The 13,197-nt window shown below is 35.9% G+C and overlaps 1 protein-coding gene across 9 annotated transcripts in view; it reads right to left on the minus strand.

The window, feature by feature from the left end:
• LOC5571255 (potassium voltage-gated channel subfamily H member 6) overlaps positions 1-13,197 on the minus strand; it is a 529,023-nt gene that overhangs the window by 21,476 nt on the left and 494,350 nt on the right. For all 9 annotated transcript variants that reach the window (XM_021840247.1, XM_021840253.1, XM_021840246.1 and 6 more), the window contains 2 exons: positions 799-941; positions 534-727 (listed from right to left, as the gene is read on the minus strand). In XM_021840247.1, the coding sequence (XP_021695939.1) occupies positions 534-727; positions 799-941 (337 nt within the window). The remainder of the gene's footprint in view (positions 1-533; positions 728-798; positions 942-13,197) is intronic.

Below are 13,197 nucleotides of genomic sequence, written 5' to 3' on the forward strand. Positions count from 1 at the left end.
AGGCAGTCTTCACCCAAAACTTCTATTTTTTTATTTTCAAATATGAAATTTGAAAATAGTTCTGATGCTCCAGGATTAAAATGTCGACATTAGTTGACAAATAAGTCAATATCACGTTTTGACTATTAGAAGCTCGCTGCTACCCGAGCATCATTTAGAAACACTTTAAGCTGTGCATTCAGAAACTCCTCCTAGACTTGTACAATTTTGTGTTGTGTTGTAAGCGGATTGTACTCACTATTTCTTCATTAGACCTACACCTAAAACCTATAACTCTACATATCTAAGCCTAAATATGGCACGTTCGAAACATTTTCATAACTGTAAATTACACTCGTGAACAAAATGATTTCAAATTGAAGCTAAAACCAAACTTTAATATAAATTATAAAAAATTAAATAGCATGTCATTACAAAGCACTATCTAAACTCATGATCATAGAATTATCTACCGAACGTAAAATCAAAAACAAGAATGTGTGGAATAGGTGGAAAAAGGGAAGGCATTGAAAAATTCTGAAATATAGACTCACATCTCTCATATTATACGTAATTTCCAAACTATTTACAAAACTATCATAAAATTCCGGAAATAAATCTAACACGTCTAATAAGTCATCTCTATGAATCTTATGTAGATCACAATAGGTTAGTGCTTTAACATTACTGTTTGATTTTCCCAGCGTCGTGTGGATGCAGGGATTTTCGCCGAAAATATCATCTTTGCCTGTGGTGTGTGGGAGAGAAGAAGCATTAGAGAAATTATGGGTCAATTTTTGTTGGGGCAACGCATCTTACCTAATATCGCCATGACTACGTCGTCTTTCAATATCTCTATCGAGCCACGCGCTATAAAGTATAGGTACGTGAGGACATCTCCCTTGTGCACCAGGGTGTCGCCGGGAGGAGCGTGTGTGGTTTTAAACTTTAACGATAGTGCTCTGTGGAGGAAGAAAATTCAGTGATTAGATTAGATGACTCCTCCTTTAGCAACGCACAGTGGTTTATTTTGTTGATGACGTACGATTTTTAATAGCGTGTAATTGAACCGTTGATTTCAAATTGGTTGTTTTCGGTGAATTTTCTTGGGACACTGCCCACACTATTATAGGACATCTAATCCTGATTGTTAGTCCCACTATTCTACATGTTATTTAAATGCAAATGACCCATAATAGTGGGTGGCTCATGGTAGTGTAACCACTGTATATTATAGCGCATCTTTTGTTGCAAAATTTTGTGTTTGCACACCTTCCAGTATAGAAAAAAAATGTTTTTTATAACATTTAGATGGTGTCTTCGATAAAGTTGTAGAAATGGAAATTTTAAATAACTTCGTTTAAGACACGTTTTTTTCTATTTCTTATACTTTTCGATAAAAAAAGAATGATCGCCCTAATCAATCATTGAAAAAAAAAATATTTTTTGTCAAATATTACTTGTTATACAGTGCGATTCCATTTTTGGCAACAAAATCAAAATTTAAATTGCCTAAGCGTTTGGAGGTCGAGAAAAGTATTCCACCGACAATTGAGGTTGTCGGCATGTAAGGACGAGTGTTTAATGAGTAGAAGCATTAGCCGTAGAAGGCCAATGTCGCGACTGTTTGTGTGACAAACATCTAGTTTGCCACGCTCTGACAGTCTGAGTACCGGGTCTATAAGTGTCAAATCAAGTTTTTCAACCATAATAAAACATTTTTCAACCATAATAAAACATTCGGCCCAGATAGCCGTAGCGGTAACGCGCAGCTATTCAGCAAGACCAAGCTGAAGGTCGTGGCTTTGAATCCCACCGGTCGAGGATCTTTTCGGGTTGGAAATTTTCTCGACTTCCCAGGGCATAGAGTATCTTCGTACCTGCCACACGATATACGCATGCAAAAAATGGTCATTGGCACAGTAAGCTCTCAGTTAATAACTGTGGAAGTGCTCATAAGAACACTAAGCTGAGAGTCAGGCTCTGTCCCAGTGGGGATATATTGCTAGAAAGAAAAAGAAGAAAACATTCTCTACAACATGGCACTAAACAAACAATCAAAAACTTCAATAGTAAGTATGAATAAAATAATTATATTTTTTGATAACAGCGCCACTACAGTATGGCCCATAAAAATATGCGAAATTTGTTTGAACGTGAACATAGCATACACAGGCGTTATTTTTATTGTTTTTGATAGAAAATGTAATTTCTGATTATTGTAGTATATTCTGACACAACTTCGCTATCTAGGACAATTTTTGTAATATTTTTCTTACTGTCCTAATTAATGCAATAGAGCAAATAAGTTCAAAGGTTTTGTCTACCCAAAGCTATAAACAGCGTCTGATTGTCGTATACTATGTTGAAAAACTTTACACCTTCAAAAATTACACTTTATGGTTGAAAATTTTAGTGTGTTTGGTATCAGAGGATGGAGGAGTTCTTAGAGAACGTGTTTTTCATGATCACAATAAAATATTTTGCCAGGGTCATAGTTTTGAGGACATTTGCGTCTTATAGGTTTGATATGCCTCTATTTTTTGTTAAAGTGGAATAAAAAATAAATACGGAGGCCAATAACAAATTTTTGAGGATGAAATTTGTTCCTTCGGTTAGAGACAACTAATTTAAATACTAGCTCATAGGTTTGAGCAAAACGGAGCCGCTTATCACACTTATATGAAGGTTCAATCAAAGCTCTCCAAAATGGGCCGTTTTTTCGAAAATATGTTTAAGTCTCCAATTACCCAGGTATAAACCAATTCTATAATTTGATATGGGCGTATGCTGGAGACAAGGCCTGTGAATAATCCCACGCCATCGTTGATGTTTTAGAAGCTTTCATCACACAGATATTGAACTCGACGTCCGCATGATAAAATTTGAAGGTATGCTTCCAATTCCTCTCTGGTAAGGTGAAAGTAACAGATAAATATCATGTCCAAAGTGAAAAACTGAGTCTAAATAGATTTAACAATACAGGTAATGAATAATATTTATGTTTCATCCACATTTTCTATGTAAAAACTACCATAAAACATGATATGACGATTTTCGCATTTTTTATGGGCCATACTGTAGCGTTCTACTACTAATATTTCTATTGTTTTATGAGGAACTCAACGACACTTGCTTTTTGTGCCAAGCGGAGAGACACCGGAAGAATTCGTGCCCTCAGCGTTGAACTCGGTGAAACTCAGCATGTTCTTATGCTGGTGTTGTGGCAGTAGAGGCCGCTGTGCCAGTTGAGCAGGTGTCATTGGATGAGACCTGAGACGAAACAAGCGAAGACGGTCTTCTTTTACTGTGATTGCTGAGTGTTTTCTTATTCCACCTTGTGTTTATACCAACCATGCGCAAGCCGTTCAAACCCTCACATAACCCCTCTCAGCAAACAATAGACCAATGCACGAGTTCACTATTTGACGTTTGAGCGGTGCCGTGTTATTTACGTGACTATGGATCAATGCACGAGTTCACTATTTGACGTTTTAGCGGTGCCGTGTTATTTATGTGACCATGGAAACCAGTGAATTTGGCACCGCTCAAACGTCAAATTAGTGAACTCGTGCATCGGTTCATGGGAACGAATGAATTCGGTACCACTCAAACGTCAGATAGTAAACTCGTGCATCGGTTCATTGCATTTGCATCACATCGAATCATAAATAACCTTTTGAGTGAATTTTCATGTCAGCAAACGTAGCAGACATAAGAAATAACTAATCTTGTGTTTAGATTAATAGGCAACTTTGGAAAAAACGGCTCCGCCGACTGAGCTTTTTATTAACAGTTTATTTTGAATTTTCCTCTTTTGCAGCCATAAAACGGTGGGCTGCATTTGACGTTTCGTGACAGCGGAATCTGGGCTGCATATGACGTTGATATTTTTCCTCTTCGCGAGTCTCTCTCAGGATGAGAGGGGCAACGAATCGTAGGGGAAGTGATGGTAAAATGAACAGGGGTGGTAATATGAACACCGTGCCTTTTACCGAGAAAAAACAAATTTAGATGCAAGCACGGACGATTTAAAGCATAAATCTGAGCGTTCGAGTCGATACGTAGGTCAATTGAAGTGAAAATATCAACGAAAACTTAGATTTTAGAAAACCACGTTTGAAAATTAGAACTGACGTAACTTTTAGCTCGGAAGACTTGACGTTTTTCAGTGAGGTGAATATCGTTATGATATGATGTCAAATCTGATACCTTTAGAATTCTTTTTGAATGGGTTACAATCATTAATGGATGTTTTTTCGGTGGAACAATAAAAATTTTCAAAAATATTTGTTTTGCTCACGTTTTTTGCATGGTGTTCGTTTTACCACCAACCGTGCAGGTAAAATGAACATTTGCATCGCTTTTTGATAGCGAGGAAAATATGTGAAAATTCAGCTATTTTAGTCTGAATCTATGTCGCTGCTACAGATTACATCCCTATTTTTGATGTTATGCGATAGAACTATACAAATTTCTCGTTTTTCTATCAGAAACAAGATGATTTCCTTAAGGTGTTCATTTTACCACCCCTTCCCCTATGCTTCAGATATAGTATCACTCAAAAAAATCCACACGTCGTTGTTACGTGAAAACATACGTGGTTTTTTTCCATCGCACTTTTCACGTAGCACTTACGTGGATCATAGGTAACACCGAATGAACGCATGAACAAGTGAACCTCATCAGTTCCATCGAAGTACCACGTAACAGCTACATGATTTTTCACGTAGCTTTTACAAAGCTTTTCAATTGATCCTAGGGAAATTTTCATTTAAAGTTATCGGAATCTATTCATGGAAATCAATCCTGTTTTGCACATGCTTTTTTATATGTTTATTTTGAAAGAAGGACAAATAACTAAGGGATTAAACTATTATATTCCATTAATGGTTTCAAAACACTGAATGACCACCATCGCGATATCGATCGTCGGAACCGTCGGAACAGTCCATGAAACGCACGTTCCTCGCAAATTTGTCCAGGATCAGTTCCATTCAAAACAATCAACGTTCTGTAAATTGATGTAAAACAAGGTATAAAGTATAAATTAATTTGGGATTCTAAGGATTTTAACGAATATTTACCTTGGAATTGTTCTTAAAATTAGTTTGAAGTCCAGCAGCAGCAGCTTCTTGAGATAGTATCGGCCACCATTTTGACAACTGAGCTCAACAGAGAATGAACGCGATGACCAAATGAATTCAAATGTCTACGTGATTTTCACGTAAGTGCGATTGGTAGCCCCAGTAAGAATCACCGGGTCTCCATTTAGTGTTCATATATGCTCTGGTAATCATTACCTTAGTCAGGTGAATAGGAGGCAAAATGAATGCGGAATGATCTACGTGATTTTTCACGTAGCAATGACGTTTGGATTATTTTGAGTGTACAGGATTTCCCCGAAACTAATGTACAAGGTAGCAGAAGGTGTTTCGAGCTAACGGCGAAAAAAAGTGGAATTAGCGGCCAAGGCGATCCAAGAGTTGATGGGAAACCCACATGCCAACCAGCGACGAGCTCAATCTGCGGCTTCGCATCCAAGTTCTGGTTCCGGATCAGGTTCACGTCCGAAAAAAAGTGTGCGTGTAAGGTCTTTTACTAGATATTATTGAGTTTTTTTACTTTTGAATATCTTGTTTAACTAATTGTTAAAAATGAAGTCGGCTCCGTAAGGATTTTCATTAAACTAATGAGCCTTATATATAAAACAATGGTAAAAAAGCGTTTGTCATTTTCCAAATTATATCTTATAATATCATTAGGGTGTTGTACGTCTTTTTTATAGAATCATATGATGATCAGACTTTGGAACGGCCACTTTAAAGCAGATTTCCGTAGGGTGAGATTTTGCTTTGAATACACGAAGTATAAATCTTCACATTCTATCCTAGATAGGAATGACTCATAGATGCTGACTAAAGCTTTAAATTTATTTATTCCATATGTATGTATAGTAATGTAATCTAATAATCATTTTTTGTTTCAAAACGGATTATGAAAATATACTTGAAATGCTGGTCACTAGCTTGAGACAATCCGAGATAGATTTTTTTGATCTTATATTGAGCAATTCTCGCTGAAACCAGACCGCCATCGGCACACATCATTAGAATTTCAATTTTATGGCACTGATCGCTAGTATATGCTGAAGCTAGAGGGTGGTCGTTTCAGTTTTCTCAAATTGGTTGACCCCTCCTATGCCAGGTACCCGATCTGTGGATTACAATAGAGTTGTAACATATTTTGTTACTCAGTTAGTGCGTTTTTTCTAACACAATATGTTATAATTTTGGCTGATTAGTAGTTAAAATAACAAAAAATAAAATACAATTTCCTCTACACCAAACAAAATTTTAACAAAATATGTTATAGTTTAAACAAAAATGTAATTCATTATGTTTCAAATTAAACAAAACTATAATAAAATTCGTTATAACCAATTGCTCTCAAAGTTTTTATAACAAATTGTGTTATAATTATGTTTTAAATTGAAACAAATTTGAAACAGCCCTTGTTATTTTAACTGATTTTGTTTTAATTATGTTATAATTTCCTCCTTTTTACGTCTCTACTGGAACCGAGCCTGTTTCTCGGCTTAATAAGTTAGTAGGTTATTGAATAGGAAATTTCTTCTATAATGCTTATTTGGTATTAGAATGATTCTTCACCATATCTTCGAGTTCAGCATTAGCATTCATTCCTTCTTTTATTTGGTCTAAGACCGTTGAATGAAATGGAAAACCAATTGAAATGCTGAGTAAAGATAAGAACGAAAGAATCTGATTGTTTTTTTTTTTCAACGGATGCGTCATAATGATGAGCGTTAGGATGGTAGAGTAAGGTGGGGCAAAAGTTCGACCTTAGTGGTATAATCAAAGTTTCCATGAAAACAATAGCAGCTGAAACAAAACAAATACCGTACAGTGAACCTTCAACATATTGGCTATAATTTTGCTGAACAAACTTGTATCAAAATATTTACCCATTTTTAGTTATAACAGTTTCAAAATTGATTGTCTTATTCGAACTTTTGCCCCACCGGTGGGGCAAGAGTTCGAATCTAGTGTGGGGCAAAAGTTCACTGGCTTAAAAATACACACTAAATTTTCATAAAAAAATTGCTCAAAACCGGGTTGATTGTAATATACTCAAAAATAGCAGTTTTTTGCAAAACAAAGTGAAAATGTAAAATTTTGGTGACAGTTTTCACACGATCAGACAAATTGAACTAAATTTGAAGATAATATGTGGATTTTAGGCAATTTGCAATTTTTTCCGTGATTTTATACATGTGTCGAACTTTTGCCCCACTATGGGCCAAAAATTGTGTTCAAGCATTTATGCAAAAACTAATACACCTCAAAGCAATCTTTTGATAGGCCTAGAAACGCCCTTACATAAAATATTGAAAAAGATTTTATCTTCAATTGGTTCCATGCAACGAAAGCTTGACCAAAAATTACAATATTCACGTTGAATAACAACAAATAGCCATATCTTTTCCAAATCTCAATCGATTTTTATGATATTTGGATTGAAAGTCTCTTACTTGAATAGCATTCGAACCACCATGACATTTATAAGATTTGTTTTGAATTGAGCTAGAAATCTTAAAAAGAAACTCTTACCCCACTCGAACTTTTGCCCCACTTTACTCTAAACAATTCATTCACTTGCTTAAAACCAAGATGGCGTCGAATTCCAAGATGGTCTCCAGTTTTTTCTACCTCAAAATCATACTCTTGAACATTGGGAACTATGTCCTTATTGAGATCTGCTTCTCAGCTGTTCTATTTCGCTTTTTTTCACATGTTTGTTGGAAGATTGAAACGATTCTTTATGTCTAATGAAATCGAGGATTTGTTTTAGATTTCCGCTATATCACTATTAATACACTTTTGACAATGTTTTACATTAAAACTATTGATATCACCACAAGACAAGGGGTCGTACATAAATAATGTCACGCTACATGGGGCAAGGCATACCGTGACAAGTCTTACAAAAATTTTAGAAGATTCATACAAAAAGTGTGACAAAAGGGGAGACGGGAATGGTGGTTGATAAAGTCGAAATTTAGCGTGACATAATTTGTGTACCATGGGGCCTTCCTTAGCCGAGTGGTTAGAGCCAGTTAGAGCAGCACGCTCTGTCCCAGGGAGGACTTAAGGTGAAGCTAAATCGAAGCCAATCTTCAAATTTTCAAAATCACAAATCTGGAGAACCGGACACCCGTTTGAGGTTAAAACTTAATCGATTGGTAACCACCAGATAGTGACCAATCGATTGAGTTATCATCCTGAACGGATGTTTGGTTCTCCAGATTTGTGCTCTTGAACATTTTTGGTTTGGCTTCGATTCATCTTCACCTTAATGGAAAAAAGAAAAGGAACAATTTGTATACATTACTAATATTATGACGCACAATCTATAAACGTAATTCAATGAACAACAATGCACAATCAATGATTTAGACAGTTTTCATCTATTGATATAATTTATTCATCATTAAGGTATATTGATATAATTAATTCATCATTAAGGTATATACGCATTATGAAATAATAATCCTGTTTAATAACCTATTTTTATAACTAAATAAGTCGAGCAGGGGGTACGGACCTGGTGAAGGGGTTAGAACATACGCCTCTCACGCCGAGGACCTGGTGACGAATCCCATCCCCGAGACAATCACTTAACATTGATGTTATAGTGGCGACTTTTTTCGGAAGGGAAGTAAAACCGTTGGTCCCGAGATGACACGACTAAAAACCTTGTTAATAAAGAAAAAATGATAAAACATAAAAGTCGAGCAGTAGACCCGGTTCCAGTAGGCACATAACGCCAGGAAAAATAAAAAAGTATGCGTAACCTGTTTTTAGTGGTAGCCATGAAATTCCACATGTTGGGTGATAACAAGGTGAAAAACTCATTCTACTACCTAAAATCAATATGGCGTCAAAATCCATTGTGGCTGCCAGATTTTTTCATTAAAATCAATACAGGTCGGACTCGTTTATTCGGAGACTCGATTATCCGGTGATTTGATTATCCGGGATTCGATTATCCAGAATTTTAACCGGAGTATGTTTTTTGATATTCTTTTTTTATGTTTATGCATGAATTTGAAATAATTTGGTATTCGATATACAATACGAATGGCTAGCAGTTTTGGACTTAGGTAGGAAAAGGGGGTTCGAAAAATGTTTTTTTGTGTATGCTGGTTTCTTCTAAATACCCTTAATGTTCCTGAACAATTTCTGGCAACGCCAGTATATAGTAAAAACAACGAAAAAAGATAATATTTGAGTTGTTTTATCGCAGATATTTTTTTCGTTTAGTGATTCCATTATCTATTATTATTAGGTTCGATGATTCGAAGTGAAAAAAAAAAACGATACGCTGGATAATCTAGTCCGACCTGTACTTTTATTCTTCACTCGACTCAAAGAAAACACCAACGAACTTGTTTCATTGTTGTACAAAAATGATGTTTGCATTGATTGGCCTTGCCATAAAAGCACCGGTTTTGGCCAGCCTAAGAGAAAATGTCAATAAAAACTGAATGGGAAGCCGTATTTATACAACAAATATGTCAAATGCAAGCTTTTAATCCATATTATATGTGTAAAATATCAAAACTGAGCCAAAACCATTTTTTCGCTTTGAAAATCCCGTTGGTCAATATATGCCAACGGAACCAGTTTCGGCCAGAGATCTAACTTCGGTTCCTAAATTGGTCAATTGCATTGATTTCTCATGAGAGTGGCCAAATTAGGAGTGCCCTGGCCAAATTAGGTGTATGGGAGTAAAAATTATAAGGAAAATTAATTGTTTTTTTTATGTTTTGAATCAATTTGGACAAGTAAATGAATGTAGCTCTATCATATGAATGTGATCTACTGCAAACAAAAAGTTTCATGCTGATTGGCTATGCAAAATGGTGTATAATCCACTATGGCTACAACTGACGTATGGCCAAAACCGGTGCTTCTACCCTATACGTCGAAATTGTAGAACATAATCTAGAATCGTTTGTTTCATAAGGTAAATACCATTGGTCACCTTCCTTAGCCGAGTGGTTAGAATCCGCGGCTACAAAGCAAAGCCATGCTGAAGGTGTCTGGGTTCGAATCCCGGTCGGTTCAGGATCTTTTCGTAAAGGAAATTTCCTTGACTTCCCTGGGCATAGAGTATCATCGTACCTGCCACACGATATACAAATGCGAAAATGGCAACTTTGGCAAAGCAAGCTCTCAGTTAAAAACTGTGGAAGTGCTCATGAGAACACTAATCTGAGTAGCAGGCTCTGTGCAGTGAGGACGTAAATGCCAAGAAGAAGAAGAACCATTGGTCACCTAGTTTTTGTAGGCTATATTACTCAGTTGTTTCTCAGCTTTCTGATGGTGATCTCAGCATTCTAAACGTGCCATTAGCGCACCATGGTAAAAAAACGTATTTTCTGACTAAATTCAAGATGGCCGTTAAATTCAAAATGGTCGTCATTTTTTTACTTCAAATGAAAGCTACAAATGAAATGAAAGAATCACCTAATATAGACATAGCGTGCGCTTTTTTGCGTGATACCGAGAGAACATACTTGGCAAACAATAGTGGAGGAAATCCAGTTGTAATTTTGAAGAAATTTTAATAAGATTTTCAGAGAAATTTATTAAGGCAATACTGTAGGAATTATAAAACCAACCTAGTGGGGATGAGGGGTCTATGAGATACTTTCAGCAGACCAGTCTGGAAAACATGTTTTTTGTAGCAAAATCTGCATAATTTCAAGAAGAGATAAACTTAATCCTGTCAGAATGTCAGAGTGACCATTTATCTGTAGAAAATGTAAGAATTCATATAGAAATCAGAAGGCAAGTACCGTAGTTTCGGGTGAAATTGATCACTTTTCACGGTTTTTCTCGTCTGTTTTTTATAATGTTGACAGTGCCGAACAATTAAATGCAGGAAAATAAGTACAAAGGTACACGTACCGAAATTTTCTAACAAATGTCATTTTAGTGCTAAAAAATATCTATAAAATAAAATATCGGGGGATCTCATTTCGGGGTGAATGCAATGTCAATGCGATTATTGTTAGTGTTCGTTAATGTTTCTGAAACGCGTGTACTCTGGTTGACAGTTGCGTAAAAAGTGAAAGAGTGAAACATCTTCGCCTACTTGATCGTGTTGCCTAGTTGCGGTAGAGAGTAGACACATTAGAAATAGAGTGCTAATGTCACGAGTATTCACGTTGCAGTTAATCATTATTCTGCTCAGGTATTATGCGTTGGTACGCATAGATGTTACTTATAAATAATCTCAGACTTGGAAGCGATCAATCCTGAACAGTTAGTTTCCAAAACAATTCTTAAAAAATTCGAGCTCCCTGAATCCGAATATGCTTGTTAAATTCCTAACAATACAATATTCATATAAATATTGAACAATTAACTTTCAAGAATTACGCGGAAAACGCCTAAATGTATGCAACTTCCTAAGGAATTCCCTTATATCTATCAGAAATGCAATTATTTCAACCAAATGAGCAAATTGTTACGAGTTTTGGTGATGAAATGTGGTTTGGAGATATATCTTAATTATCCTCTCAAACTTTCAGGTTTATACCATGTTCACATCCTTGTTTATAACTAGGAGTTTATGGATGTTTGTCAATACTGCACCGCACATGATTTTGGAATTTTGCATTATTTTCATAGTAATTAACATTCGTTAACGCAAAAAACTTCACAACACACAATTCGACAATAGTTACGACAAACAACGCTCATTCACTGCAAGTTAAATTGATATTTGTGCTCCATAAGGAAGAAATAAAATCTAGTGAGACGATGGTCAATTTCACCCTACTGATCAATTTCACCCGAATTTACGGTATCTCGAAAAAATTTTGAAGAATTGACCAGAATCTCTATTTTGAATATTACCATGAGAAATCTCAGTAGAAATTATTCAGTTTACTTTTAAACTGACATCAAATGACATCGATATCGTCTGCGAAACCTAGGCACTTGTCTGGCCACGTGACGATGGTGTCGTTGTTTGAGCTCGTCAGCATTCTAATAACTCATTCAAGAATATACGGCCGGTTAGAATGAGAATAAAATTCACATGGTGGAACTGGAGATTTTTTTAAAATATTTTCTGGAGAAATTCTTCAGCAAACTTCTTAAGAAATCTCTGATAAGATCATCTCGGCTATTGAGTTAATTGGGACTCATATAACAAAATATATTCGTGAAGCAAACTTCTTGCCACTCATGATCCTATGGGAAATTTTTTTTTTCGAAATGACCACTTCAGATTCCACTTGTTTGAAAACCTTGTGAATCATAAATGAAGTATTTATAGCCAGCCATGACCCCTCGAGAAAATTGTTCTGTAGTATCTTTCATTTACCATAATTATACAATTTACCTTTACGGAAGATGTCCCATGTTGTTGGGTACAACGTTAAGAGCTTGTGTTAAACCATAACTTAAGAGAAACTTGTTATGAAATGGAATATACAGGTTCAACTTCTAGGGTGCCCTCAATATACAAGAAATAGACAATTTTGTAATTTTGTAAGGCGCTTGTCAATCATAAAACCTCAGAGAACCTCCTCTGGAGGTTCAAAACATATAGGTATTGCCAATGACTTATCGTAGCCCACAATCAGTATCGCACTATCAGGTTGTTTTTTATATTGGGAATCATCGAAAGCTTATAATCTAGCTTATGATATAATATGGGCATTAAGTATGCTGCTCACTCAGTGTGAATGTCTAAGAAAAGATGTAGAAAATTTATAGTAGAAAGGTATATATTGGTCGGACATTGCGTGAAATTTTGTGAACACTCGACCATCCCGCAGTACATAAGAGCGTATGGAAATTTCTATGGAAAAGGCAAAGTTTTTATGTTCAGTCCTCTTACTGCTCGAAACAACAATCTATGGAAAAGTGAATAAACTCTTCTCATGTGGAATCTTCCCAGCAACAACTTTGCCGAAGACCACATTTTGGTGGGACGTAAGGATAATTTGTTATTATTGATAACAAAGTCTAAACCATGCTGAGATGATCATTCAATTACTTTCAGAGCAACACTGCTTTTTTGCAGTAGAACATAGTAGCCTGGATTACTTTGATATATGCTATCCACCAGGAGCACCACTGTTGCCTGCCGGGCAGTTGGTTCAGCATGTAAAAT

This window comes from Aedes aegypti, chromosome 2, assembly GCF_002204515.2.
Source record: "Aedes aegypti strain LVP_AGWG chromosome 2, AaegL5.0 Primary Assembly, whole genome shotgun sequence".
NCBI classification, from domain to species: domain Eukaryota; kingdom Metazoa; phylum Arthropoda; class Insecta; order Diptera; family Culicidae; genus Aedes; species Aedes aegypti.